The sequence below is a fragment of the Lottia gigantea genome (assembly GCF_000327385.1).
Source record: "Lottia gigantea unplaced genomic scaffold LOTGIsca_82, whole genome shotgun sequence".
NCBI classification, from domain to species: domain Eukaryota; kingdom Metazoa; phylum Mollusca; class Gastropoda; family Lottiidae; genus Lottia; species Lottia gigantea.
This window is the reverse complement of record NW_008710725.1, coordinates 288,266-315,110: the sequence shown is the minus strand read 5'-3', so window position 1 is coordinate 315,110 and position 26,845 is coordinate 288,266. Positions and strand designations below refer to the sequence as shown.

At 36.1% G+C, this 26,845-nt stretch overlaps 2 protein-coding genes across 2 annotated transcripts; one reads left to right on the top strand and one right to left on the bottom strand.

Moving 5' to 3' along the window:
* Window positions 1–216: 216 nt before the first annotated feature.
* LOTGIDRAFT_236477 (hypothetical protein) lies at window positions 217–13,143 on the bottom strand (the record flags this gene model as incomplete). The annotated part of the gene is made up of 13 exons (XM_009067404.1): window positions 217–599; window positions 976–1,065; window positions 1,375–1,550; window positions 1,996–2,552; window positions 2,893–3,030; window positions 3,326–3,361; window positions 3,915–4,029; window positions 6,775–6,853; window positions 7,251–7,416; window positions 7,695–7,785; window positions 8,184–8,322; window positions 10,212–10,274; window positions 13,086–13,143. 13 exons carry the CDS (start codon window positions 13,141–13,143, stop codon window positions 409–411), a joined length of 1,899 nt encoding a protein of 632 aa, XP_009065652.1. The 3' UTR covers window positions 217–408.
* Window positions 13,144–17,224: 4,081 nt separating this feature from the next.
* Window positions 17,225–23,275, top strand: LOTGIDRAFT_169090 (hypothetical protein; the record flags this gene model as incomplete). Its single annotated transcript, XM_009067403.1, has 12 exons — window positions 17,225–17,366; window positions 17,830–18,008; window positions 18,690–18,920; window positions 19,255–19,457; window positions 19,812–19,926; window positions 20,139–20,171; window positions 20,297–20,520; window positions 20,922–21,056; window positions 21,535–21,617; window positions 21,940–22,057; window positions 22,813–22,885; window positions 23,135–23,275. 12 exons carry the CDS (start codon window positions 17,225–17,227, stop codon window positions 23,273–23,275), a joined length of 1,677 nt encoding a protein of 558 aa, XP_009065651.1.
* Between the last annotated feature and the right edge of the window lie 3,570 nt (window positions 23,276–26,845).

Genomic DNA, 26,845 nt, shown 5'->3' with positions numbered 1-26,845 from the left:
TAACTGTCCAATATAGCTACCAGCACTGTAATGGAGTTTGGTGTCTTACTTTTTTGCACCTGATTGGGCTAATGAAGACAGAAAAAAGCTTGGTTTCTAGTGACAAGAAAGATATAACTTATAAGCATAAGCACAAGCTATAAGCATCAGCAACCTTTGACAGGTCTTGATATTGCCTTAAAATTTCATGGATTTTGGCAATTCTACGCTACTGAAAAAAATTAACTAAAACTAAACTATATTAGAACTGGCAGACAATCTATTTGGTGAATGAGTATTTTAGTGTGGAGACTTGCTCGAAAACTCGAATGATCCTTTACATAATATCAAGTCTATATGCAGTGAATAAATTTGCATAAATTTGCATAATTTCTCCTAATCAAAAGAGTGAAGCACTTGAGACAATATTTACTGTTGTTTACAACTTCCACCTTTTCCGCTTTTATTACTTGCACTGTTGGGAGGTGGCTTGGAAACTTTACGTCGATTATCTAATGTTGACCTTCGTTGACCTTGTACTGGTTGCCATTGGTTCATTACTGGAGCGCCATCTGGTGATGAGTCTAATTCTGACCTTATGGAACTTAAAGTACTAGATTCTGAAAGGATAATCCACATTCAAAGATATTTGAGAAAAGTTCATTACATTAAGTTTGACAAATTTTGAATCCAGAAGTTTCGTAGGTAAATGTTCTACACTTTGCATATGGCTGACTAAATATCAATTTCTGTCAGGCGGCAACTTTTCAGTGTTTGGACGGTGATGAGAATGTAGTTTCATAGGTCACAAAATATAGACTCATGTTAAAATAAGGTGCAAAAGTCTTAGTGTTCTAGTCATTTGATTGGCCAGTCAATAAAATCAATTTTATATTTATTTTCATTATCCAATCAGATTACAGTATTTCTTAAAATCTAGATTTGATCTTTGTTAAGTTGTGGAGGATAACGCCCCAAAGTGAAGTGTTTTATTACCCTGATAGTTGGTAACTGAAGGATTCCATTGGCCTTTTGGTCTGCGTAAACTCCCCCGTAATCCTGCAGGGTCCCATTCCACTTCTGTATCTATAATCATTACAAAAAATATTGGAGTGAAGCAAGGGTGTTTCTTTGAATGTAGGTGAGTAGAGGCCACAGAAAAGAGTAGAGGTAACAGAAATAAGAAAAGGGCTCACTGTACCAGGCATTCTAGGGTGAACTAGAAGGGGCCACAGTATCCTCAAGGGGTGGGGGATTACAGAACCAGGCATTCCCAATATAAAATTACAACAAATTTGAGAGTGATGGGACGGCCTCAGGGGAAGGAACACTCTCATCTTCTACAAGATTTTTGAAATAAATGGAGGGAAAGGAAGGGGGTAGGGGCACTCTTACCTTCTATTGGTAATGATCGTGTAAAACCAAGAGCTTTCTGCTGTGTTTGATCGCTAGGTGTATCATCTATCTCATGTTGTCTACGTTTATAAGTAGGGTCGATAGCAGCTGCTATATTAAAAGACTGACTGCTGTTGTTCTTATTACACTTGTTTGTCCGGCCGTGATATTCTAAACTAAAACAAAAATACCAAAACTACTTAGCTAACAGTTAAGATGACTGTCTTGTCCCAAGGAAATTCAATATAACAAGCAATCAAAAGTTTGTTCTAACATAGCGACCAATTTAAAGTCTTAATATGAATGGGCAACTTATGGTAAGTTCTTGTTGAAAAATAAAAACCAATTAAAAATGGCAACCGAACAAAATTCCTGTTTAAAAGAGACAACCAATCAAAATTCCTGTTTAAAAAGAGACAACCAATCAAAATTCCTGTTTAAAAGAGACAACCAATCAAAATTCCTGTTTAAAAGAGACAAACCATCAAAATTCCTGTTTAAAAGAGACAACCAATCAAAATTCCTGTTCGGAAAAATTAAAACTGCACAGTTCTCGATTCACCTGCTTTTTTCAGATAAACAAACACCACATAAAATGCCACAAAAATATTGGACACCTACCTCTGTGGAGATTCTTCCTCACTATGATAACTACCAGGTGGAGAGGGGGAGGGGGGTAAGGCATGGCCACGATTAGATGGTTGTCTGTTAGTTATAGTATCTGCTAACCATCTTTCAACCGACGGAACTTCTGACGAAGGCAACTGATCAGTGATGGCTGGCACACGAACAGTATTATGCCTCGATTCTTGTGGTCGTGGTGGCAAGGAAGGTTGCTGTGATTTCGGAACGACATTTTCCCCACGGGGGATAAATCGATGAGAATTCTGATCTTGAGATTTCGCTGTGTTTGCTCGTTGAGATAACTCTCTAGCACTGGTAAGATCGGCACTGTCGTCTGGTTGATTGAACCACTGTTCCTCATCAGACATCTGGTTAGCAGAGTTATAATTATCAACTACCGGAGAGTCCTGTACTGGACCAGGGTTATTGGTTATTGATCGTGTATAACTATTACGGCGGTACCGATGTTGATAGGGTGGGGGCTGGTCTGGGGGTGAATCAGGACTGGGCAGGGAACGGTCTGTAGGTCTTCTCACTGGTTCCTCTGTGGATTGCTGAAATAGATTTAAAAAAAAACAGAGTTACATGAGTTTTATATCCCATTGACGCACCCACCAGGCAAATGAAAATGCCACAATAGAGTCTACATTCCCTGTTCTGTTCCTTATTTAGATAATGAAGACTGTTAGAGTTGAAATGGAGAACTTCATTCTTGAGTTAATGAAAACAATGACAATGCAATACAGTAAATTCGGGAGGACATTGGCTTAAATTTGCCTGTCTGGGGATCTCTAGACTTGCACAGTCTGATTAACATGGCCAAATTTGTATTCTATGAAATAACATCTGACCAGTCTCAGGTCCAAAATAATACAACTGATATAAAAGAAATACCTGTTCTAGTTTTTGTTGACGTTTCTGTTTAGCTTTACGAAGTTTTAATTTTTCCTGTTCATGTATAACTCTAGCTAATTCTTCATCTTGAATCTCGATAGCTTTTAATTTATTCTTATCAACTTCTGCCTTCGTTCTCTATTCAAAACAGACAAAAACCACATATATTTAAAAAAAAGAGTCATTTAGTGAAAGTGAATTTGAGCACAATTCTGGCTCTCACTTTGACAAAAACTTTTGTTTTTCCCGCTGTTAGCTATTTACATTATTTGAAAAAATCTTTCTAAAAAAACTTAACTATCAGTGGAGTACAAAAACAGATTTAAGTCATCTGTCTCATCACTTTGAAGGTAGTAAAAGTCTAAGGTATTGAACCATTTAGGCTCTGAGATGATCCTTCAAGTCTCCAAATCAACGTAAAATAAAGACAAACCTTATGTTCTTGTTCTTGTAGTAATCTGGCCAGTTCCTAGAAAGGAAAAAATGTAAAAAGTTAATAATTGAATCTGGGACCGTAACTTAAAATGATTTTATTGTTGTCAATAACTAAAATTGATTTTAAATTAAGTTTTATTATCCAATCAGATTACTGTATTTTAGTGTTCCTGTCATCTGATTGGTCAATCACTAAAATTGATTTTGAATTAAGTTTTATTATCCAATCAGATTACTGTATTTTAGTGTTCCAGTCAGCTGATTGGTCAATAACTAAAATTGATTTTAACTTAGGTTTTATTATCCAATCAGATTACTGTATTTTAGTGTTCCTGTCATTTGATTGGCCAATCACTAAAATTGATTTTGAAATAAGTTTTATTATCCAATCAGATTACTGTATTTTAGTGTTCCTATCACCTGATTGGTCAATCACTAAAATATATCTTAAATTCAGTTTTATTATCCAATCAGACTACTATATTTTAGTATTCCAGTCATCTGATTGGTCAATAACTAAAATTGATTTTATACATACAAATTGACATACAACTAACGCTAAAACTGTGGTAAAAAAATAAACCTACCTCATCTTGTGTCTCTTGCATTTGTCTTCTCATTGGATCAGTATTATCACCAGGGGGCAGCGCATAGAAATCACTGAAATCCCCGTCATCTTCTATCTGTCCACCAGGTCGCACCCTGGATTAAAAACATTATTTATGGAAGATGAGCAGGATAGCTTTAAATGGAACAAATGGAGTTTTACATCCTACTTTTCTGCACCATGAAGACAGGCAACGCCATGCAGGGTGCAATGAGGGAAATTTTGCCAGAACAGCAGCATTAGTCTGCTCTTTTTCGATTTCCAAATGTCAAGGGATCTTTAGTGCGTACAGGCTGTAGGCTAGCTTTAACATAACAATAATTTAAAAATCGTGCTCTCAGAAGGGGTGTGTCTATATCCCAAAATGCCCAAGATGATTATCTAAAAAATAACAAGTCATTCAGTAGAATTCTTTTATTGAAATAAATAATATTAGATAGGATGGAAAGTTCTTGTATCACAGATTCGTGTAATAAACCAGACAACATCAAATACCATCTTTTAAAATATCTTCACTATTTCTGAAAAATATACATGATACAAAGTGTTAAGTATATTATACTGAAGGTTTTAAAATACTTCGATCACAAGAAAGTTGGGCTGTCATCTGTCAGTATAAACTGGGCTGTTATCTTCAAGGACGGTGGAGTTAGATTTCGGGGAAGGGTGGGTTTGACTCCCAAATGTACAGGCCTAGGGTGGAGTTAGAGTTAGAGACGGAGAACCTAGGGCTTATTTCCATTCATTTGGACGTAAACTTTTAACAAAATATTTGAAATGTTTTAATAAGTGAAAATTAATCTATTAAAAATTCTAAATTTGAAAAATCTATACACTACACTGCAAAACTTCTAAAATAAATAGAAAAAACAGCAAAACAAAAAAATGTTAAAAAAAACTTACCATTATAGTGGTACTGGAGCTTAGTTGAAACTCTGCATAGTAAAGTTATATTCCCCCAATTTCATTGTTAAAGTTATTGTTTAATTATTTGAAATTGAGCAAAATAAAGATATCTGTACAAATCTTAGGAAACTTTTTAACATGAACACGAGCGTAGTTGAAAATTGCGAGAAGATCTTCATTCAAAGACTGAGATATAAATTTGAGAAATTCATGCTTAAACTTCGAATTTAGGATACAAAATGCACATCAAGAACGCAGGCGAAAAATTCCAAATTAAAAGCATCTTTATGTTTGAAAGTATATAAGTATCCAAGCATTCAGTATTTTTCAACCTTACATTGCAGCGGACAAGGGAGGCCAATATTATGCTACAGACATGTATTTCAGATACACAAGCCTCATCAGGACAGCTAGTTTTAGAAATAGTCATTCGTATATCAAATAATATTACTGAAGAAAAAACACATCTAGTAAGTTCTTGTAAGTTAAAATTGTGAATTTGTTAGTACGTGTTAGTTTGTGTTAGTATGTGTTTGTATGTGTTAGTTTGTGTTAGTATGTGTTTGTATGTGTTAGTATGTGTTAGTATGTGCTAAGAGAATATTAAACTCTAAAGCTCTACCTCTTACTCTCTTCTACATCTAAAATAGCCAATACTCTTTGAAAAGGCATTACCAAAATTTCATAATTCATGCATGCAATAAAAGCTAGTTTATATTTTCAATTCTAACAAATAAATGCAATCAAATGTCTTGTTCTTTTACTTGTATTTTTAATAAGGACATCTTAGAGTTCCAGCCAGTCATGACTGGTAAATACAGCCATATTAATGGTCTATAACTCTAGTTAGACATGACTGATAGATACAGCCATATCAACAGTCTAGAGCTCTAGTCAGACATGACTGGTAAATACAACCAAATCAACAGTCTAGAGCTCTAGTCAGACATGAATGGTAAATACAGCCAAATCAACAGTCTAGAACTCTAGTTAGACATGACTGGTAGATACAGCCAAATCAACAGTCTAGAGCTCTAGTCAGACATGACAGGTAAATGCAGCCAAATACGACCAGTTTTTATAACTTGAAAATCAGAGCATTTCAAGCTATATTCAAACATGACTGGCAAACGGAACCCAAGCAGCAGCCTCTCGTCCTGATGCAAAACCATTGCTCAAGCCAAAGTTTAGAAGTAGTTAAAAAAAGCCACAAGTTTCTGGAATTCAAAGAGCATTTATAACTGTAAACATAGGCAGACTTTGATAAATAAAAAAAATTTTATTTGAAAAAAAACATCTTGTTTAAAATTAAAAGTGTTTGTGTCTGTAAGACGCAAAATTTTCATGATTGTTTTACATCCCTCCTTTCTGCACCTTATTGGAAATTTATGAATCATTTGCATTTTCTTCTTGCATTTAGCTACAATATTACGTACCAAAATCTGCCATTGTCTTGAAAGACAGAAAGAATTAGACTGCTATAGTACTCAAAATGGTTACTAATTCTAACTTTGAATTTTATTACTATTTCATAGAAAATCATCCAAAAATAGTCACTACTAGTCCTTAATAGTACATTTCAATATTTGATTCAACTCGGAATTTTATGAGGGCACTATTGCAGAAGCTGCTATTGATAACTATGGGCCTTTACAAAAGTGGCGTCAAAAAACCATTTTTTATTGGAATTGCAGGAACCACAGACATCTGATGTAAAATGAGAATGGTGCAATCTGTGCTATCAGTGACTTTCTAACACTGATAATTCTTAGATAATGAAGGCTCAAGTTTCTACGGTGAGCTGTGAACCAATGTCCAACCTGTCCCTTTAAGAGATGGTTGGATTATAACTGTATAAGATCTAAGTAAGAAGTTTTGAGTACTAGAGCTATGTTAGTATACTGTGTTAGTGGTCTAACTACCTGTAACTGTACCTTGTATGACCATTGAGTCCAGAACTAGCTGTATCTTCTACACTCAATCTATCAACACTACCATGTAGTCTATCAGACCCTGAAATACACAGTCACATGATTGGCATGATTTAAATTTTTACAAAGATATATTTCTAGGTGTTAATTATTGTAAGCGCCACAGACAATGGTAATATTTTGACGACCATCTCTCGATGTTCCTTGAATGTGCCTAGTTTGTAGCACATATGGTCTTGGTTTATTGTCCCATCTGATACTTTTTTCAAGTGGCAATGGAATATCTCAGTCTGTGACCAGATTTATTACAGTCTTCTAGGCGATTAGGCACTTCGAATGCAAATCCTCCTCAAAGAAAAATTCTGATGCCTATGCCAGTGTTTCTGTAAGTTTGCCCTTGCTTTCATCTCTTATACCCATAAGTAATCAAGCATATAAACACCAAGTGCTAATTTAAAAGCTCAATCCAACCTAATTACCTAATTCATCAGTATCTCGACTCTGTCCAACTCTGGCCTGTTCTGATTGTTCAGCTAGTTCTTTCTCTAATCTCTCTCTCTTTTTCTTTAATTCCTTCTCTTTCTTCTTCTCTAGATATCTCTCATATTTCTTCTTCTCTTTCTCTTGCATCAGTCGAGCTATGGCCTGAAAATAAAATCATATTAGAAGCATCTCTTTACACATTTTCCAAATACAAGCGAACCACTGATCATCCAAAAGGCAAGGCGCGCAATCTAATTGTGAATTGGACTACAATTTTGTTTCTTTTTTTTGTTTGTTATTTCTCATCTGAATTGTAATCTAACAAGTTTTCTTGTACAGTCCAATTATAATGATGTTATTTTTAACCAATCAAAGCATGTCATGTAGAAACTGTTTCTTGATTAAATAAGGAATTATGGGATAGTGAAACCCTGTCCTACCTCATCATCTAATTCTGTGGTATTTTTCTGCCAAGCTTTCTGTTTCTCCTGTTCTTGTACTTGCTTAGCTATCATGGCATCATTTTCAGCTCTGAAAACAAAACACATAACATCATCACTGGTAAATTATCAGAATACTTTCAGGGGTCGTGACCTGATGCTGGTTTCTGGAATTATGTCGCTAGCCGAGAAACAATGAAAAACTCGGCACTCGTTAACCTTTGAAAAGTAATTGACTATAATGGTACTTGTGAAGATAGGTTGACCTATATAGTAATGGCAGATGTCCCGTGTGAAGCAGACCATACTTACTCTTTTCAAAACACCTGATGGTACTTCTCTTTGGAGGAGTCCATTACTATACAGCTTTTACTACCAATTTTGTCATTCTTTGGAGGAGATTTTGATTAACAGAATTGTCTTATTTGTACAGATTTTTATTACTGAAACCTAACTGAATCATGACTATAAATAAAACAGAATACTCACTGTTCTTTGAGTCGTTCCAGTTTTCTGAGTTGTTCTTCTTGGAGCCTCTTCTCTTCTTCAGTTTGGACCAGTTTGGCAACCGGAATATCACCACGTACAGTCCGGCGCTGGAAACGGTTCAAACCATAGTGACGATCATCTAAAAAACAGATATATTGTCACTAACCATCCTTAATACGCCATGCAGTGTGCAATGAAGGATCTATTTTTTACTACTGTTCCTTTATACCCAATGCAATGTGCAATAAGATAAACTAATGGAAATGTCTTTACTTTTTGCTCAATCTTGTGCAGAATAGTAGGATGTAAAACTCCAACAGGCCTAGACTCATTGATGTCCCAATTAGAGATATCATAATCAATTATAAATATTCTATTTCAATAATGAAACAGAAATTGGGATGTAAAATCATTTGAAATTAGAATGCACTCCTTTTTCACCATTTACATACATAAAACAAATTACATTTAAAGAGCAATATTGTTCCACTAATTAAACATAGCCTAACGATGATTAGGGTTAATTAATAATGATCTTCTCTAATTAATCATAAAACTCGTTAGAGCCAATTAACTCAAGTTTTTAGACACTGTGGTGCCTGTATTATTACAGTTAGTACATTAATTGTCCTACAGTCTTTTATATATTATATAGTCTTTGATATCAATGAACTGGAAGTGGATGTAAAATTGTCTATGTATATATCATAACAATCAAAACTATAGTAACCTTATAGAAGTTGTAGGGTTCCTAGGGAAAGCCCAAAAGAAATAAACCCATTGTCCGCGGTAACATCAAAGACTGGAGTAAGCCAAACAAAATTTCCCTTTCTTGTGCCAAAATAATAGTGACGTATCATGCTAATTTCATAGTGTGCTTTTTAGAACTTTATTTCTGTGCTTTGTTTATCTGTTTTATTTTTTGATTTGGTAGGACACAATTTGGTATGTACACCTAAACCTTGCATATAATATTAGTTTAACTATTTCTGGTCATGTTACAGAACTTTCAATTAGTGTCATTTCGTAAATCGTCAATTTTATGCTATTTTGTATGAGGAATTATTCTGTCCAATTATTTGTCACGCTTGGCTAAGTCGCAGGTCTATATAATCTATATTTTTTCACACTGCAAGGATTGTTGTTAAATGTTCAATAATAGGCCTATCTAGGCACTGTATGCTCAGGGCCAGTGTTTACATTTGCATACTGTCTTAATTAAAGGATCAGTTTATTCCTTAACAATTTATGTTTATTTGTCTGTATATTTACTATTTACTGGTTCATTTACTTTCAGTTAATCGTAACCTCAACTGTATCTAATCCATGTTAAAGTGCTTTGTTTTATGTTGAAACAGAACTCTAAGAGTAACATTTAAACTGCATTCTTTATGGTGATTCAAGTATTGAGAACGCATCATTCTGTTAACTATGATGTTTTATATAGTTTAAGTTGGTCTTGAAGATGTTATGTTTTGTCTATCTGAAGATTAAACCTATCAACTTGAAACCTGTAGTGGGTTGAGAGCGCATTGACAAACCTACAGAAGTTCTGTTACGTTTTAAATTTGGTCACAGTTTGAAATTAATAATCACTTTTTCCATTTAAATTTCAATATTGTCTTAAATGTATTTTAACTCCAATTTTTTTCATACATAAGAGATCTTCATCCTGTCTTTACTTAAAGAGATTGTAAAGAAAATTGACATCTGATTGAAAATAGGAATGGTGAAATTAATGCTATCAGTTTCCCCATAGATACACATACAAAATTTAGAAAACCTCTTTACAATCCCTTAAAGACCCACCCGTGAATGGGTACAGATAATCCTCAAAAGATCATTGTTTGACCAGCTTGTGAAATGATAATTCAACTTATAGAAAGCACAGGCCTAGGTTCGAATCTAGGACTATTTATTTACAAGTGATAGCTAATGATTAGCTTAGTAATACATTGTTAGTTTTAACAATGGTAGACAACCTGTGTAATATTATAAACTAGAATAATAAATGATAGATCTACTTACTTTCCTCATTCTGCAGTTTATACGCCATGGCTCCATCTTCATGTACCAACCATTCTTTACACACTGTAATTTATAGAAACATTGTCGTCAATTAGATAAAAGAGGGAGTGATATTTTATGTTCTTATCATTGTCTCTTTAACAAACTACTATATATTTCTACCGTGTATTTCTTTAGCAGGTAAACCTTATATTGGATACTGTGCTGCCTACCTCATTCACAACAGCCACAATATTCAAAATATTTCTTAATAGTCCAGCTGGGGTCTCACAATCCAAGAAGTGAATAGAAACTAAAAGTAACATTTTCCACAGACCCCTGTACACTTCTATGTCAAATGTAAATTGACTTGTGGATGGGTAGAAATGCCCCTATGGCTTCATTAACCTTACACTGTCAGAGTAAGTTGGATAGTCGTCTATCATAGCAAAAATTTACCTCACTGCACACTGCATGGAAAGTCCTGTATGATGCAGAAATTGAGTATTTCTTACAATCTAGATTTTATCTTGGTTAAGTTTTTAAAGATAAAATCCCAGACTTTCTGAATTGTTACAGTAGAGGCAATGGGCATATCATACCAATAGAAAATAAAAAAGGGTTTATAAAGTGTATGTCCACTATGGTCAGTATGATTTGGCAAGAGATAATATTGACCACTTTACTCTAGTACTAAAACTGTTGATTGAATACACACTGGTCAGTTGACCTAGTCAACATATTTTACCACACATGTAACATTTCAAAATAATGACAGGACAACTTTCAATTCTGATTTTGTGTATTCTTGTTGAATAACATTTCAAAATAATGACAAACCAACTTAGTCAAGTTGAATATTGCTCCTGTCCAATGAGATCATCAACTGTGCTCATATTTCTTATACAAGTAATGAAAATTTAATAAATGATAATCATGTATAATATTTGAAATTAAATATAAAATCAGTGACACCTTTTTGTGGAATAACCATCCTTCTTCATTGAGTTCACTTAATAAGGTCATAAGCCTTCGACCTACTATTGGAATGTTGACCTATTCCCACATCAGCTGTCCTGATGAGGATTTTATATCTGAAACATGTGTCATCAGCATGAGATTAGCCTTAGTCAATTACACCTTAGTTGATATAAGCTTACTATAGAATATTCTAGTTTTCGATTTAATGCTTCTCTTAAGCAAGTTTGCTTGACTTGAACTTGCTCATAAGCCTTTAGACCTAATAAAGGAATTCTAAAACCCATTCCTGCAATTGATAAATGAGTTGTTTTGGAATCAAATTGCATACCAGCAAGTACACGATCAAACCTAAATTTAGGAAACAGAACTAACAAGGAAGAGGAAGATTACAATTCAAACAGAAGCTTCACTTTCAGATCAAATAAAACTATTAAAATCTATTTTGTCTCCCTGACAATACAACTGTTGACATTATAGGTGTTGAAAATATAACATAAAAAATATAATAATTGAGAGGATGTCTTCTTTTTTTCATATAAATCCTATATTTTGTGTTTTGTGCAAATAAGGAAACTTTTTTTCTTTCAAATTATTGTCAGATTAGTCATGACCTAAAATCTTTTTAGTTAAAAAAAAAAAAATATTTAAAGTTTTTCTTATAACATTGGACATTTACAACTGCCAAATAGTCTAGACAAAATAAATTTTGAATTCATGGGCCATGTATACATGAAAAAACATCATCCATCCATGCTGAGTTGTATTTTTTGATATTCACATCTATAAGCTTAAGTATATTATGTAATAATGTTAAAATTAGAAAATTTATGAAAAAATGGGTCAAGAAACATAGGAAATTTAGAATGGCCTTAGCTCATGGACGATCCAAAAAGTTTGTCATATCAAATTGATTGCAATAATATATATAATGTAAGGTTATGTAAGAATTTCATAATAAGAAAATTATGTAAAATATGTAAATTTAAACAAGTTCAGAGTAAATCAAAGGAAATTAAAAATGGCCAAAGCTTATACAGTAAAAAATAATCCAAAAAGTTATCATTGCAATAAATAAATTATGTAATAATTCTAGATGAAAATTTATAAAAATAGGTAAAATTAAACAAGTTTTAAGACTTACTAGATAGTTGAAGAACCTGTTATAAGGTTAGATTGTAATCTTAAGGTTAATCACCAGCTTGATTGGTTATAATTCATAATCAACATACTTTACATATTATATCTCTAACTACTCTACTCCACCCCTTGGGCCATCATGGTTTGTAGTACTATCAACTATTTCAGCCACCCTCTTCTGTCAATTTTCAATTATCCATGGGGTACCTTATATCATCACATGGCACTACCCCATCCTTAATTTTCCGTCACATGTAAGCCTAGAAGTACCATCCCTAATGCCCAATCCCAATCTGACCACAATCATCTATCACTGGTGTTCAGACCATATAACTGGTCTCTAATTCCCCCACCCAATGGATGCTTGAATTTAGAGAGGATGTAAGGAAAGGGGTTTGGGTCAGATCTAAAAGAAATGGAATCAAATTGCTGTCCAGAATTTACTCTTAGGAGGCTTGAAGAAAACTAGGGGTTTTAAGATGGCATATAATGTAGTGTAGTGCTAAAGTAAAATTTGAATCATAAAAAAGTCAAAATGTGATTCAAAACCTCCGGCCAACTGTTAATAAGTGTTATCACATGACTGAAACTAAACCTATTATGACCAAGGAAAAAATGCCATACAAAATAAGTCACAAGCTAGAACTTACAGATAAGTCACAAACAAAACAGATAAAGCTTCATCAGTGTTGACAATTCTGTTCAAACCCATGAAATGATTCATTCAGTTACTATATTAATTTCAAGTTTCAGTCAGAATTAAAATGGAATCCTTACCCTTCTCAACTTTGCCGCTCTCTGGCAGAACCGTCTCGCCATCAATAGGATCTGCCATTCTGCTCACAACAGGAGCAACATTTCTGCTAACAGGGTGTGAATAAGCCATCCATTGATTTCACGATAAACACAAACGGGACAGATTTTTAACAAGTGGACAAAATTAAAACTTGACACCGAAGATGCACCGGAAGTTTTCTTTTTACAATGTAGAGCTAGCTCATTTGTCAAGTGGTTTCGTTAGTTTCGTATTAAATTTCGAATCAATATTGACTCTATTTGAATCATGATTTGAAATCCCTAATAGTTTCTTTGAAGTTAATTAATAAATTTAATAAAATCAAACTTCATAAGTGATAAGATATTTGTAAGTCAGATCGACCAATTCAAATTTTACCAGGACAATTCGGTCTTACTAGTCAGATCGGCCATTTCCACATTCATATTTAAGGACTCAGTTTAAGGGTCAGCCAAAGGTTATGGTTTATCTTCAAATGCCTATTGGTGTTGGTGCTAACTAGTTACCGCCCCGAATAAAGTTGAATGTTCAGGTCACAAAGCGATCTATAATAATTATTGTTGATTTAACCAGTAGCCTATCTTTGTTTATTTACCTTTTCAGTTGAACAATACTTGTAGTCCGAAACCTATTGTCCTCTGATTGCGTTTTCCAGCCAAAGATTAGCTGAGCTTTGTTAGGCCACTTTGTTGTCCAGCTGCTTCATAGTGTTGCAGACACCAAGCCTAAAGAATACATTGAATATCATACATACTTATTCATTCCGATACACCTGATCTCAGGCCTTAACTGCGACTTGGTTTATCAACTCAGCATCTAATCAGAGAGTCCGCATAGCTAGTATTATTTTTTTTTAACTTTCAGAGCCTTTTCAAAGTCCATGGACTTCAAGAGTTTCTTTCTTCTTTGTACTTTCATCACTTCATGGGCAGGGCACGCTCCTTTTTCTAAAAAAAAAAAACATGGCCGCGTTTTCTCTAAACGATCTAATCGCTTGGATGTCCTAGAGCAGGGATTTTCAACCTCTTATCAACTTCTTACTTGGATAGGTCGTATTGAGAATACCCGGCATGTTCCCCCCTTGCGACTGAGTTAGCCAGCCCGCCAATCGTCATACCTTTCAGAAAGTCCACACAGCTATATACATATATTGACTACAGAAGTTTCTTATTTCGTGTACGTTTTCAACAATCTACATTATTACATGAAATACAAAAAGAAGTTAAAAGTTTCATATATCCGGTATTATCCTACCACCGTGTGAAAATATGCAGATATGAGTTGAGTGAACCGATAGTTTAAAATAGGCTACAGTAGTTTAGTCGCTGAACTTGTCCTCGTTCTAGTTTTTGACTAGGGTATATCAGGTAAGGCGTATAGTTTTCTTATCACTTTTTTCTGAAATTTCCTCGTTGCACACTGCATGTCTCTTATCCCGTTTATGCATGTAATGAAGGGGCATCACTGACAGATTTTCCTCACTGCACACTTCATGGTATTGCTATCTTCAATAGCCTTTGTAGTGTGTATTAAGTAAGACGTACGATTTTCTTAAAGCAACATATAGATCAGCACCGCTGTCATGGAAGAATTTACCTAATTGCACACTGCATGGCATTACTGCCTGATAGGAACTGGATAGAAGGAAGTAAACCCCCATGCTATTTTATTTAAGCGTGTATGAACGTCTGTTTTCATATCATGTAACGAATACTATTATGCATGTTTCTTTAATTATGTTTCTGAATTTGAGAGAAATTTGAGAGGCCTATCATCTAGATTGTTGTTCCTTGAATATATCAAGGGGAAGGGGGGGGGGGGGGGATAATATATCTGGAGTGACAGGTAATATATCTGGAGCGGCAGGTAATATATCAGGAGGGGCAAGTAATAATATATCTGGAGGGGCAGGTAATATATCTGAAGGGATAAGTAATATGTCTGATGGGAGAAGTAATATATCTGGAGCGGCAGGTAATATATCTGGAGGGGCAAGTATATATATATCTGCAGAGGCAAGTAATATATCTGGAGGAGCAAGTAATATATCTGGAGGGTCGAGTAATACATCTGGAGGGGAAGGTAATAAATCAGGAGGGGCAAGTATATATATCTGGAGGGGCAGGCAATATGTCTGGAGGGGCAGGTAATATATCTGGAGAGGCAAGTAATATATCTGGAGGGGCAAGTAATATATCTGGAGGGGCAAGTAATATATCTGACAACTCTGTGGCCGTTCGCCCCCCACCTACTCATTAATACAACAAAATGACCTTTTTACATCCGAAGTCGCCCTCGCAATTACAATTACTCGTTTCGGATATACTTAAGAAGACGAGAACACAACATTTTACATACATATGATATGTTCAAATCGTTTTATTAAATTTGAAGGCAAGGATATTATTGAGGAATGTGTTCCTATTGTCGTTTGTTGAACATTTTATGGTCCAACAACTCTTATAAATTGCTCTTTGCAGGGGGTCATAAACTCATTTTTTCCACAATATAAGATGTATCTATAGATGATTATTGATATATCAGAAGAACGTTGATTCTTATATTTTTAGCTATTTCAGCTAAAGAAATGATACTACCACAGATAGTATTACAGAGACATCCTTAGTTAACATATCTAATTATCTTAACCTTTAACTTGCACCTTGTTTTATCATAAATCTTTACTTTGTGACCTAGGCCAGTGCTTTCATGAGAGTATGTTCTCATTACCATCTAACATTATCATCAAATTGTGTGATTAAGTGCTCAGTGTTATACCTAACAAAATTTCCCCCATTGCATACTGTTTAGCATTAGCTATTTGAAAGGTAGGACGCAAAACTCCAAATCATTTCTCAATAACAATGTATATGGCCCATATTGAGCAATGGCCCTGATCTTGATATAGATTTTCGAACACTGATATCGAACACTACGTCAAAGTCGACCCACTTCTATATAGATTTTAAAATTATATTCAATAATACCAATAGGCCTATAACTTATCATTACTAAACAGTTACTCGTAATCGTAATATTTAAATATGACGGCGGATAGCCCCGAACGTTACTGGGGCAATCCCATTTAGGGGGAGAGGGGTAGTTTGGTTCATCCCGTTGTTGCTTTATACATAAATGCGGTCGATATCTTTCAAAAAGTCGATGCGTTCTTACAAATTTACAAAAATATCGTTCCTAATCACAAGCCACTTCGTTGTCCAAACGTCCAGTATCGTCTTTTCAACTCGTCCGACGAAACCATCATATTCTATTTATAATGCAGCCCAAGACCCCCGGCCTCAAGGGGCTTCGGTCTTTCGGGTCTCGCTCTGCACAAACATCTCTCATTTTGCACCCCCCTCCCTCATCCCCCTTTTAGTATTTTCTAGATGCCCCTGTCATAGTCCATGTATACGACGAATACACCCGAAATACACCAGTCAATAATAGCCATAGAACATCTGTCTCTCATTATTGAATAACACTTGAATTTTATTTTTTTATCAATAAATTATATTTCTCATGTTTAAAAGTAGTTGAAATAAGAAATCGCCTTTTTTATTATTAACCCGGTTAATAGTAATAGAGATTGGATAGTTATCTTCTGTCGATCTCCATTACATAGTTCTAAGAATTTTAAAGGCATTCCAACGCCTCGGAAGTAAATTCATGAAACCAAATACTCCTACGTTTTAAGTCAGGCTAGTTTCTTCTATATATAACGTTTAGCGATATAATAGATTGTATTATAGGAGCCATTTCAGACGTTTACTTCTTTGTACTTCAAATTTCATAGTCTTGGATTATTGACAAATCTATTTATAATATTAAAGTTATGTAAATTTGATTGCCTAGTCACCTAAACTCGTATCAGACTATGTTCATTCTTAAAATGGATACGAACAGCTGGAAGTATCGAATATTTAAACGATATTCGCTCGAATGAGGCAAGAAGACAAGGCCCCATGTCATACAGGTTGTACATATTAAGGATCTCTCGAAAGAGTGAAAAGCCGTATATTCAATTTTCAAAGCGATACATGCATATGCAAGTACCCCATATTTAAACGACGTTTTATCAATTTAAGGAGTGTGCTTGTAGCTAGATGAGTCTACCATCATGAAAGATATAAGCCGAGTGGAGGTAGATGATGTTCTCGAGTCCCTGGGTAGTACGGGCAGATACCAAATCTTTAAATACATCATGGCAGTTCTACTTGGATTATCAGAAGCTTACCATGGTCTCTCCATTGTCTTCCTTGGTATGTATCAAGTCACACCATGAAACGCCAAGCAACATCCCTTTCAGGTTACGCAACGTCACGCCACGGCATTACGCCATGGCAATATTATATTATGTCATATAACTTCAAGCAACATCCTTGTCAGGTTACCAAACGTCACGCCACGCCATTACGTCATGACAATATTATATTACGTCATATAACGTCAAGCAACATCCTCGTCAGGTTACCAAACGTCACGCCACGGCATTACGTCATGACAATATTATATTACGTCATATAACGTCAATCAACATCCTTGTCAGGTTATAAAACGTCACGCCACGGCATTACGTCATGACAATATTATATTAGGTCATGTAATGTCATTGTTAAGTTACATTCACGCGATCACGCACAAGAAATCCTATGAATAAAAGCTTTCCATCATATGCCATACCATAAAATTTCATTGATTTCAGTTGCCAATTTTTGTTTTCAGGACAAGCCAATGAACATACCTGTGCGTCCCCAAATCCTGGTAATTTGACCAACGATACACACGTGAAGTATGAACAGTGTTCAATAGACTATATGTATAATGGTAGTGCTGTGAACAGTACGTCTTGTATATATGGATATGACTTTGAACACCCTAAAGATTTTTCTATCATTTCTGATGTAAGTAAAAATATGTCTAATTACATTTGCCAAAACCCAAGTTTCAGATCTAAAGCAGATACATTGCGTTATCAAGCAAACAATTAAACCTTTTGTTGGTATCGAAATTGATATATATTCACTCTAAGAAGTATAGAATCGCAAATTTGATCATCGTGATCTAGGCAGAATCTCACTCCTATATATGGTTTGTGACCTATGATCAATGGCCTTACAAAAAGCTATATTCTCATTCTGATAAAAAGCTGATATTTACACCAAATACAACCAACCATTCGATCTTGACATGTTAGTGTTTTCGGCTTAATTTGAAGAAAATGTCCAGCGAAATTAGACCTGTATAGTAGAATGCTTACTCTTTTCGAAAATGTGAAAGGTGAAAGGTGAAAGGTGAAAGGTGCCTGTGAATATATGTTGATCTATATAGTAGTAGCAGGTGTCCCGCAGATCATACTTACTCTTTTCAAAACACCTGATGGTACTTCTCTTTTGAGGAGCCCACTACTATACTACTTTTACCCTTGATTTCGCCATTTTTTGGACTAGATTTTGATTAACAGAATTGTCTTGTTTGTACGGACTTAGGTTAGGGATAATGTAGTATTTACACATAAATCTATACTGTACGGATATATACTTTGGTGGGCTAGCTTTAATTTTTGTTTTTTGTCTATTTTGTAGTTTGAGTTGGTATGCGAATCTGCCCAGTGGTCGGATTTTTCACAGACTATGTTGAACGTGGGTATGGGTATAGGATCCTCGACACTGACAATAGTCTCTGATAAATTTGGACGTAAGACGATAGCTTTGATAAGTAACCTTTTAAACTTGGTATTTGCGATCTCAACGTCGTTTGCACCCAACATATTCGTCTTCATTGTTCTTAGATTTCTCATTGGAATTACATTACAGGTAAGGATTTTATTTACTATTGTAGTCCAATAAATTAGAATGCTTGAAAAATCTTGACGTCATATAACTGGTCATTATGGGGAAATATAACTCGAGGACAGTCAGTGAAACATGAATAAATGAACATCCTGATTTCTTCACTCGATCAGCAATATAAATAAAAAATATTCCTCAAGTACTAACGACCGAACCTCATAATAAACTCTGAAACCCGAAACAACATAATGTTAATACATTGGTTGCATCTAATGAACTTTCAATATGAGGAAGTGAATTATATATACCAGACAGCTCACTGATGTATATACGATCAAAAAGGTCCTTCAATTTACAGGGATCAAGTTTAGCCTCAGTAACAATAGCCTTAGAGTTATTCCCAGCAAATAAGAGGAAGCTGGTCGGAACATTTGGTATGGTTTTATGGGGAGTATATACCAGCAGCGTTGCTCTGGTCGCCTTCTTGGTCAAATCGTACAGCTGGAGAATCATCAACTTGGTCTTAGCTTGTTCTTCTCTGTATGCTCTCGTACAATTCTGGTAAGCCATTGGTGGTTGTGTAAAGTGTAACGGATGACCTAGTAAGGAGATACCTTTCTGGTGTCTCAGTTTGACTGGGTTGCTTTTCAGAGAGTCCTCATAGCTTATACCTTTAATTTGGTTTGTAGAATTATCAACCAAGCATCCCTTTCAGAGAGTTCACATGATATATGTATACTGTTTATTTGGTATCCAGATTTGTCAAAATGGGATCACCTTTGAAGAAATACATATTGATCTTGGAATGGATGTTGATAGTAGGTCTGTTTCCTTCTTCCGAAGACCAATCCCCTGATAGCACATGGTCATATGGAGATCTGATTTGATGGTCTTAAAGTTCTTCTAACTTTCCAGGGCAACAGACGAGTCTTTAAGGTGGTTAGTAGCCAACAATCACGGTGAAGAGGCCATATTGATGATCAAGAAGGCTGCTAAGATGAACAAAGTGGATCCCAAGAAACCATTACAGGTACGTGATGGCGGTAAGGAGATGCCTCTACCAGACGATCAATGGACGAGGGATTTGTCCTATCTGAATGTCTCCCTGAGAAATTTATTTCCGGCTAATTGATAAGCTCAGTCGGTAAAGTGTAGGCATGTGCTTGACTAATGAACTTCTGATTCCATGGCAAATGCTTTCGAAAGCCTGGAAATATGAATTTGTTATTACATTCTCATCAGGGGCACCCAATTCCACCTGTGAAGCATCATAAGGTAAGAATGTTACGAGTTCTGTAACCATGCTTCCACTGCTACTGAGCAAAAGGAACAGACGCCCCTACCCTACCCGTTGACGGATTCAGTACACCTGAAAACTAACAATTTCAAGTTCCTTTCAGTATATCTACAAGACTGAGGCAATCCCCCTTAAACACGTGGCCACAGAGGAGAAGCCCCAGCAATTTGAAAGACGGAAGAGCGTCATTGCGGATTTTGAACGCAGGAAGAGTTTTATGGCTCAGAGAAGAAAGAGTGTACTTCCAGAGAAGATGAAGTATACGTTCCTGGACATATTCAAGACACCTCGACTGGCTGGTTGCATGCTTATGATGTGGTTTATTTGGTGGGTACAACTGACTATATATGGAAGACCAAATGTCTTATATAAAAAGAACGAATTGTGATTTGATGAACAAATGTCAAAAAAGACCAAAAAATGAAGAAGAATGGATTAAGGATTAAGGTCTTAATATTTGACTGTTTGGTCTTCCATATCGTTTTGAGAGTTAAAGATAATTTTTCTCATTGAACACCTCACAACCACCTATAAGGCTATAAGATATCATAGATCATTCTAGATAAATGAAAAAATATTGAAAATACAATTTTCTCATTTTTACTGGATAAAATACTGCGCAGAACCCGGGACCTTCGTGGCTGAAAGTACGCTGTATCCGTATCAGCTGGTAAATCAATTATTTAGGCAACCGTATACCTTGAACACTATCAATTCAATACCTTCAGGTTCTCCAACAGTCTGATATACTACGGTATACTTCTGACATCCTCATCACTAGCTGGTGACATCTACCTCAATTTCTTCCTGAATTGTCTGATGGAAATACCTGCTGCATTCATCTACTGGTTCACCATCGATAGGTAAGAGGCAAGCGTTGTGCATATTATAAGGGTAACATCTTGGTGGTGATCAGCGACCCTGTCTATCAGCTGGTCTTTGGTCAAATCCCTCTTGGAAATGATAACAAATGTAGTTCTCATGGATCCCATCTACCAGCTGGCCTTGGTTTTACAACGATACAAGTTAAGTTTCTCGAAACCAGCTGGTCCTTGGTCAAACCTCTTGGTAATGATAACGACTGCAGTTCACAGGGATCCCATCTATCAGCTGGTCCTTGATTTCACTACGATACATGTAAGGGTTCTCGAAACTAGTTGGTCCTTGGTCAAACTTCTCGGGAATGATATTGTAAGGGTAACAACTTCCGTTACGGTGAGTAATTAACCGGACATTCTGTCCTTCGATAATGATCTTTTACATACGTTTTTCTGTATCCATGAGCAGCCCAATGTCATGAAAAGAAGCTAATATGTAAAAATTGACCCTTTGTCATTTCAGAATTGGAAGAAAGAAAACGGCTATTTTGTTTCATATCGTAGCAACATTTGGATTGATAGTTGCTCCTGGACTCAAACTACACGGTATGTAAATAGACATCTTCACAATGTCACAATTACGATCGCTATTACTATCTTCACAATGTCAAGCTATTACGATCTTCACAATGTCAAGCTATTACGATCTTCACAATGTCAAGCTATTGCGATCTTCAACTTGTCAAGCTATTACGATCTTCACAATGTCAAACTATTACTAACAACGTCTTATACATCTTCACAATGTCAAACAATTACTAACAACGTCTTCTACATCTTCACAATGTCAAACTATTACTAACAACGTCTTCTACATCTTCATAATGTTAGGGTTTAACCATTTCTGTAACTGTTCTATCACTTTCAGGAGAAGAGTGGTCGAATATAGCAGCTACAGTATTTGCTCTGATCGGGAAACTCGGGATTTCTGGATCGTTTAACGTTATCTATTTTTACACACCCGAGATCTTTCCTACCAACATCAGGTACGTCTTTCATATCATCATAGGTCTGATCCTTCTTTGCGTATCCAACTTCAGCAAGCCCCAATTTTAAGCATTCCCGTGGGCGTTTGCTTACAAGTTTGTCGGATCCATAGGATTATAGTAGATGATGGGTGGAGGTGGGGGGGGGGTTTATGGGGCAGGATGGACATGCACCATAAATTTCACATTTCGGTTCCAAGGATGGTAAGGATTGGTGATATGCTAGCAGAGTTCCAGACTTGTTTTCTGGATGCTAATGGATAGGGGCTTGTGAGCAAAATTTCACACTCGTGAGGTAGGAAATCGAGGGACCGCCAAGGATGTGCAAAATGCAAAATGGAATATTTATGCAATGCAACATCCCCCATCGGCACCAAGATTTTTCCAAATTATATGCACCTTGGGCAAATTCCGGTTCAGACAAGGTGTCGGTTAACCAAATCGTTTTAGCATCTATTATGATTTGTAAGTAGCATACTCTGAGTATCTTCAGGTGAAATATAACACTATACAGATAACTTAGTTAATATGTTGAGTTAATAAACATTTTTCGTGGTAGCTTAGAATGATAATTAAATTACCTCACTTTTAGCCTTATATTATTACCTGATGTATATATAGCTACATAGTAATATAACACACCATCACAGTTCTAGATAGAAACAGTGACTTTTTTTTAGGGGGTGGGTTGGGGTGTGTGCAGTTCTTTTGCAATCACTCAAATCATAGCATCAGTCAGTCTGTATCAATTACAGGAATGTGTCGTTTGGCACCTGCTCATCTGCTGCCAGAATCGGTGGAATGTTGTCGCCATTTGCAAATCTACTGGTAAGCATAAAATTATTATTTTTTTTTTATTATTCTGCCATCGTTACCGTGAGGTTTATCGATAGATTAGCGTGAAGGCAGGATCCTTGAGATTCTTAGTTTTGATAGAGATTCTATCTTTATCTAATAGAGATTTGACGAGGAACAGCTGGTCGGATCTCGCGGAATTCCGTTCCTTCGCAAACAATTGTCACATCCTCGAAACACTAAGTTGTTACTTACTCAATTCCTGTTTGTCTTTGATTTCAGGCTTCAATTGTGCCGTGGCTGCCTGGTGCTATCTTTGCAGCATTTTGTTTACTATCTACTATTTTATTTGTTTTCTTGCCAGAGACTAGCGGAAAGGAATTACCACAGAATATGGACGATATGAAACGATTGTACGACTAACGACTAAAGCAAACGATTGTAGGACGATTTGCCGCTAAAACAGGTGCTTGCACGGCGGTGAGTGGCTGAAACAAGTTATTGCCGGGTGTCTGCTGAAAGAACTGTGCCTAGTGTGTTGGTCTCGCCAAGATATTATCTTATCGGTGTATAGAAAAAAAAGCATCAACGACTATTGTGCCTCAAAATTCATTATGTATTCATGTTATTATATTTATCCTTTTAACCCTTTTAATCATTTTATGGAATAAAATATCATTTTATGTTTTATGGCGACATTAACTTACCTAGCGAAGCCCCGTGATCCATTGGTAGAACTGAGCTATGACATAAATGGTAATTCCGGTATCGTTTTCTGGAGAAATTGCAGGCATCACAGAAGCCAGGATCATTGGCGTAAGCAACAACCCCTATTCATCTGCCTATTCATCTGACAAGCTAAGAATGAGCCAATCTTAACTCCATCACCGGATGTAATCTTCTCCATACGACAATCGAAGTACCCAAGGAGCTACCTCACTGACCTAAAATCAAAAGGGTAGGGAAGTGCAAACGCCGTTACACGTTTTAATAACAACAGTTATAACGGTATGTGGTTCACCGCTATCTTGAAACCAAAACGTGGTAATTGTGCTGATAGCCTGATAAAATCTACGGCTATCTCTAAACTTTCATTTCCAATAGAACTAGGTTGATAGCAGCAAATATCATAAGTCATAATTTAAAGCTACCGTTACACGGGCCGAAATTATGAAAAAAGTGAGGGCATAGGTTCACCTCAGGCCAAATCATCCAAGCGTTGGTTACATGCTGGACACTGTGCCGATTTCTGCTTTCTAGTTGGACACGGCATTTTAGCCAGCCTTTCTTGCTACCATTGCTATATACGTATCCGAGCACCAAGCAGGAAGAATACAAGCAAAAGCAGGTTTGACAAAACTTGTTATGCGTTTGTGTAAAGGGGAGGGTATAAAATCAACACGCTCCCGATTGCATCAACCCATGCACTATCGCCAAAAGTAAAGTTTCATGTCGAGTTGCTTTAACTAGCGCCATTTCATCGTCTTGGAAGAATAACAATAAGGTCATACCGAAATGGCATCAAGTGAACGGACCTTTAACGTTTTAGAATATAAAGGATAAGGGTTATAGTATTTATACGGGATAATGGACCAGTTCTTTGATTATAACTCTATCGTATCATGTTAAATATCACTGACTGTTATTATTGAATCAATTAGCTTCAACGGTCCTCATAAATATTGTGGGAGAACTGAATTCCCTTTATTAGACCGTTACTCAAGGAAGCACACGGGCGTTAAGACTACAACAACGAAGCAACAACAGGGTACAACGAAGAATTCCTTTGAGGTTTGACGTTACAGAAACTTGGTGAATACGGACAACGAAGTGGTTACACAATTTAGGAGATCGAAGGACAACAAGCTACAAGATCTTCTAAACCACGATACCCTGAAATTAATAGACTACAGACTACATCATGTCTAAATATCTGTTAATTCTCGTCGTATGTTCATTATGTCTGCTGGCTTTAGGTAAGCAATTGCTTTTATATACCGCATCTTAGGCGCGACTTCACTGTTATACCTCTTTTTTTAACTTTTTATCCACTAAAAATATATGGCATGGGGATGTTGGACGCACTGTTCTGGTTGTACCAAAAGGGGAACAAAAGTGACACACCGTCGCATCTTTAAGGAGCAAAGACAACCTTTATTTTTATCAAGAACCACAAATATTTTTTAATGGTGGAACTTGCAGTATTTCGTTTTTTTTTTTTGAATGCGCGATCTCTGTCTTTGAATTTATCTATTCTTAGGCTACAGACACGATTTTCGGATACACAATCCTCATCATAACAGCTTTGTAGCTAAACAGGTAAAACTCAAAATTAGCCTTTCGTATCAAGGGAAGCAAATCGTATGTTTCTGTGAAAACAATTTTTCACAAATATGAAAGAAGCTTTACAAACTTTCAACACATCATGAACTGATTTTTTTTTCAGGAACACCTTACGGCGAAAAGCGTCTCTCAGATCTTTTAAAGAAACGGGGTGACGAACCAGCCGTGGGTGAGTCCAAAGGTAGCTGTAAGGGTTTCGGTGAAAACTGTAGGTCACTTTTCTGGTCCCCGAGGTGCTGTGACGACATGGTGTGTGACGGGTACCTCTATGGTACTTGCTGGTACGATTGGAAGAAATAAACAGACGACATCCGATCACGTGACGTCGCCATGTTGATGACGTAATAAATGGCAATGGAATCATCGTTTTTGACAATATTAAAGACTTCTTAGAAATTATCGTTTCTGTTATTTTAATGTTACGTGGAGCTCTGAAGATTAGAAATTGCGACCTGACATTGTACATGAGTGTTGATGGGTAGGCCGATGTGGGTTTTGGGACCCTTCACTCCACTCACCACACCCATCTCTCCCCCTACCCTTTTTCCATTCATTCCCCCTATCCGTGGTTTTTCATGTCACCTTTAAAGAGATATATTCATCTAGAAATTTACGTTAACATCAGAATTTTTATTACCTGTATCACCGTTCGTAAAAGAAAATCTGACTTCTAGCCCGTCAACAATAGAAGTACAAGAAATAAAACAAATATAATATATAATATAAGTGTCTTGCCCTTTTCCGAGAAAGTATTTATCAAGGACGCGCTGCACCTTGTTTTAATTGTCCTGTATAAGTAACTGCTCGAAGGCTGGTTTATTGTTTGAAGTAAGCCTATTAATAGATAAGGCGAAATGAATAGACCAAATCAAAATATTATTCAAAAGGGCTAATCAAGCCATAATCCTATTATGTTAATGTGTTAAGTATACGGATTATGTGATATTTTGGCGTATTAGTCGCCGATTTATAGCCATTGTCTGTTAAATAGGCCTATGTTTTATTGATCGGGTCAATGCTTCCCGAGAACAACAAACCTACGTCAAACTCTAGTAATTGGTCAATCCTCAGTCTATTTATATCTAGCCATGTGATTGGTTGATATAGAAAATAAATAGAAGAAAATTGAAAGTAGCGTTCTTACACGGATTCAGTCGTGTTAGTATACGAGTAGATAAGAGGGCGAGAATGACTAATAATAGCGGTTTAGACGAAGGTAATTTGAGTTTTTATAACGCAGTACAACTCTAGATGTGTGTGTCTGTTTGGGGGTGGGCGGGGGGGGGGGGGGGGGGGCGGAGGGCGGAGGGGGGAGAGGGGGGCTGGTTGTTCGATTCCATACGTACAACACTCGATATAAACTGTAAATAATGCTGATATGTAGCAAAATAAAGTTTTAGTTCTTACTTTTCTGCACCCGGGAAGTCGATTAAGATGTTGTGGGCGTGGCCTCGTTTGATACTACGTGTTCTAAAATATTCGCCTTGTTTTAACAGCTGAGATATACTGGAGTTTTACGTTTTATTTTCTGTACACGATGTGACAAATAAAGTCTTTGACACCATGTCGTGTGAAATGAGGGAAATTTTGTCCGGACAATGAACAGAATATTGGAACAAATAATGTAGGGAACATTCCGGATTTGTTTTC